Source organism: Trypanosoma grayi (assembly GCF_000691245.1).
Source record: "Trypanosoma grayi strain ANR4 Tgr_1603_V1, whole genome shotgun sequence".
Classification (NCBI taxonomy): Eukaryota; Euglenozoa; class Kinetoplastea; order Trypanosomatida; family Trypanosomatidae; genus Trypanosoma; species Trypanosoma grayi.
The window spans coordinates 1-2,536 of NW_008827221.1; the positions used below are offsets into that span (position 1 = coordinate 1).

Sequence of the window (2,536 nt, forward strand, 5' to 3'; positions counted from 1 at the left end):
TTTCTGAAAGGGAATTCCTCTGCAGAGAGCTTCACCGCGTGGAATCGAGGTATGTTTCAGAGTTTGTCACACCCTCGTGTGCGGTGGAGGAAACCACATTTCGTGTTGTGGAAGAGTTTGAGCAGCGTGTCCACGAGGCAGAGCAACGAGCTCGCCATGCCGAAGAGCGAGCCGCCGCCGCCAAAGCAGAGGAGGAGTCCGCAAGGCAGCGGGAGGCTGAATTGCTGGTGCACCTTGGTGTTTTGCAAAGGGATGTGGCGGCAAAGGAGCAACTGCTGGCTGAACTGAATGCAAAGGTAAGTGATGTGCAGAAACACGAGGAGGAGCTTCTACTACGTGTGGAAGGTTTGACGGAGGATCTACACAAACTTAACGAGGTGAAGGGGTTTGTGGAGGCCCTTATGTGGGGACTCCAGGAGGATTTTGAAGAGGCGGCAGCTCGTGCGGAGTGCGCTGAAGACACGATGGTGCGCCGAGTGGAACGTGTGGAGGAACTTCTTCGTTTCTCTGAGGCAGATGCGGCCTCGCGCGAGGCTGCCACCGTGGAGCGTATTACGCATATGAATGCCTCGTTGGAGTCAACATGTGCTGGGGTAGCGCTCGTGGGGTTGTATGAAGAATGCGTGGCCTCTGCTGCTGTGCTGTATGGACAGTTTGTCGGGGTAAAGATGGAGATGACTCTGGAGTTGCTGCGATGCGGTCAGCAGTGCCAGGGCGAAGTTGATTCCGTCAGTATTGCGGCTAGTTGCCTTTAACGATGCAAATCGTGTCTTTTTCTGTTAGTTCGTTTGCCGCGTAACACTTTGCTTTGCTCAATGCGTGTTGCGAATGGATGTGGGAGACTCTCCAGGTGTGTGTGCGTGGCGCGCCACCATGGCCACTGGATGTCATTTTGTACCTGCGGGGGAGGCCACACCATCGTTGATTTATACATCTTTGCTTTCGTGGTCCTATTCCGTGTTTTTTTTTTCGTTTTCTTAATGCGGCATAGGTTTAGATGTGCGTGTATCTCTCAATTTTTATGCTAGCGGTGGTGCTCCCAATAGCTGTGGCTGACCCGGTGGCTCCTGCTGCCCTGAAGCGGCCCTCCGCCTATGTCTCTCCAACGCGGTATACGCGCCAGTCGCACACGCCAACGACTCACTTCTTCGCGTCGCACTGGTACGCCCCATTTGTGCTGCTTTTGCTCGTCTCCATAATCTTGATGGTACTACTCTGGTGTACAATACATGTGTACTTCCATGAACGGGAGCAAAAGACGCGCCGCGAGGAGTGGCAGCGTATGCCTGGCACAAGCCAAGAAGGAACGGAGGTGCCGTTATTTACGGTCTCATTTTTAAACGGGGAATCCAGTGGGTCGTTGGACTATAGCATGTAGCTGAGAGCACTTCGTCCCTTTCCACCGCACAGGCGCCTTTCCCCTCCGTTGTGTATTTCGGTGCCCGCTCGAATTGGTGGTGTTTTTTTTTTAAAGGCTTCGTGTCGACAACTTTGTTGTCTGCATCAGTTTCATTTGTTTTCGTCTGCCACTCTGCTTGTGTGTACAATTTCCTCTCTGGCGCTCAGGCGCTACATCAGCAACCTCTCTGGGTGACTGTGCTTTGGATAATGGCGGTAATGAAGGGTGTTGATGCCGGGCGTGTGGCACACAGCGCTGGCGCAGATGCCTGAAATGTGTAGAGCAGCGGCGCTTTCTCCGTACTCTTCTTCTGCTTACTGCATAGGTGTAGTGGGAGACCGATGGAGGAGGTTGTGGGCACACTGAAGCAGGCGCAGTGTGCAGTGCTGCACGCACAGCGAGACCTCATCGTCCTTCGCCGGATGCAGGAGGAGCTGCAGGGCTCAGCATCAATTGATAATGATGATGGTGAAGGAGTAACGGTCGCTGAGTCGGTGAAGTTGCAGTTGGCGTCGCAGGCAAAGCAGGAGGAAGCGATGCGATACCTCGAGCGCAGCGTGCACCTCATTTGCAACCTCATCCGCGATAGTGGTAAAGGCTGCACAGAGGAAGAGAAGGATATGGGAGCCGCAAAGCGAGCGATGCGGCGTTACTTTGAGGGCCAACTCGAGGTGCAGCGGCAGCGGGAGGAGCAGTTCCAGCAGCAGCTTGTTGCCCACGATGCTCGATTCACTGCTGTACAAGATGATGCCGTAGCGTTTGCTCAGAAGGCGTCGACGCGACGTTTGCTGGCTCGTGTGCTGAGTCATTGGGTTCGCCGGACCATCTGCGTCTGCGCGGACCGCGAGCGAGTGGAGTGGGGGCGGCAGCTTAACAAAACGCGTACGGCCGTTGCCGGCTGCTATGCTGCGGCGAAGGTCGGTGCTGGGTTGCGGGCGCGGTGCTTCTACCGCTGGAAGGTGAGGCAGCTCCAGGCGGCGGTGGGGGTGCACCGCGCCCGGCAGCAGGAACTGGAAGAGGAGCTGCAGCGCGCCAATCGGGACGTGCAGCGCGCGGAGACGAGCCTGCAGCGGCAACTAGCGCTCGACACGGCGCGCGACCACCGCGAGCACAGCGCAAATGTGCGTGTGGTGCGTG

General features: G+C 56.3%; 3 protein-coding genes across 3 annotated transcripts; 2 read left to right on the top strand and 1 right to left on the bottom strand.

The window, feature by feature from the left end:
* Positions 1–401: 401 nt before the first annotated feature.
* On the top strand, positions 402–755 carry DQ04_16031000 (hypothetical protein; the record flags this gene model as incomplete). The annotated part of the gene is made up of 1 exon (XM_009317409.1): positions 402–755. The coding sequence occupies one exon, from the start codon at positions 402–404 to the stop codon at positions 753–755; it is 354 nt and encodes a 117-aa protein (XP_009315684.1).
* A 266-nt stretch (positions 756–1,021) lies between these two features.
* On the top strand, positions 1,022–1,378 carry DQ04_16031010 (hypothetical protein; the record flags this gene model as incomplete). Its single annotated transcript, XM_009317410.1, has 1 exon — positions 1,022–1,378. The coding sequence occupies one exon, from the start codon at positions 1,022–1,024 to the stop codon at positions 1,376–1,378; it is 357 nt and encodes a 118-aa protein (XP_009315685.1).
* A 470-nt stretch (positions 1,379–1,848) lies between these two features.
* Positions 1,849–2,208, bottom strand: DQ04_16031020 (hypothetical protein; the record flags this gene model as incomplete). Its single annotated transcript, XM_009317411.1, has 1 exon — positions 1,849–2,208. One exon carries the CDS (start codon positions 2,206–2,208, stop codon positions 1,849–1,851), a length of 360 nt encoding a protein of 119 aa, XP_009315686.1.
* Positions 2,209–2,536: the final 328 nt, after the last annotated feature.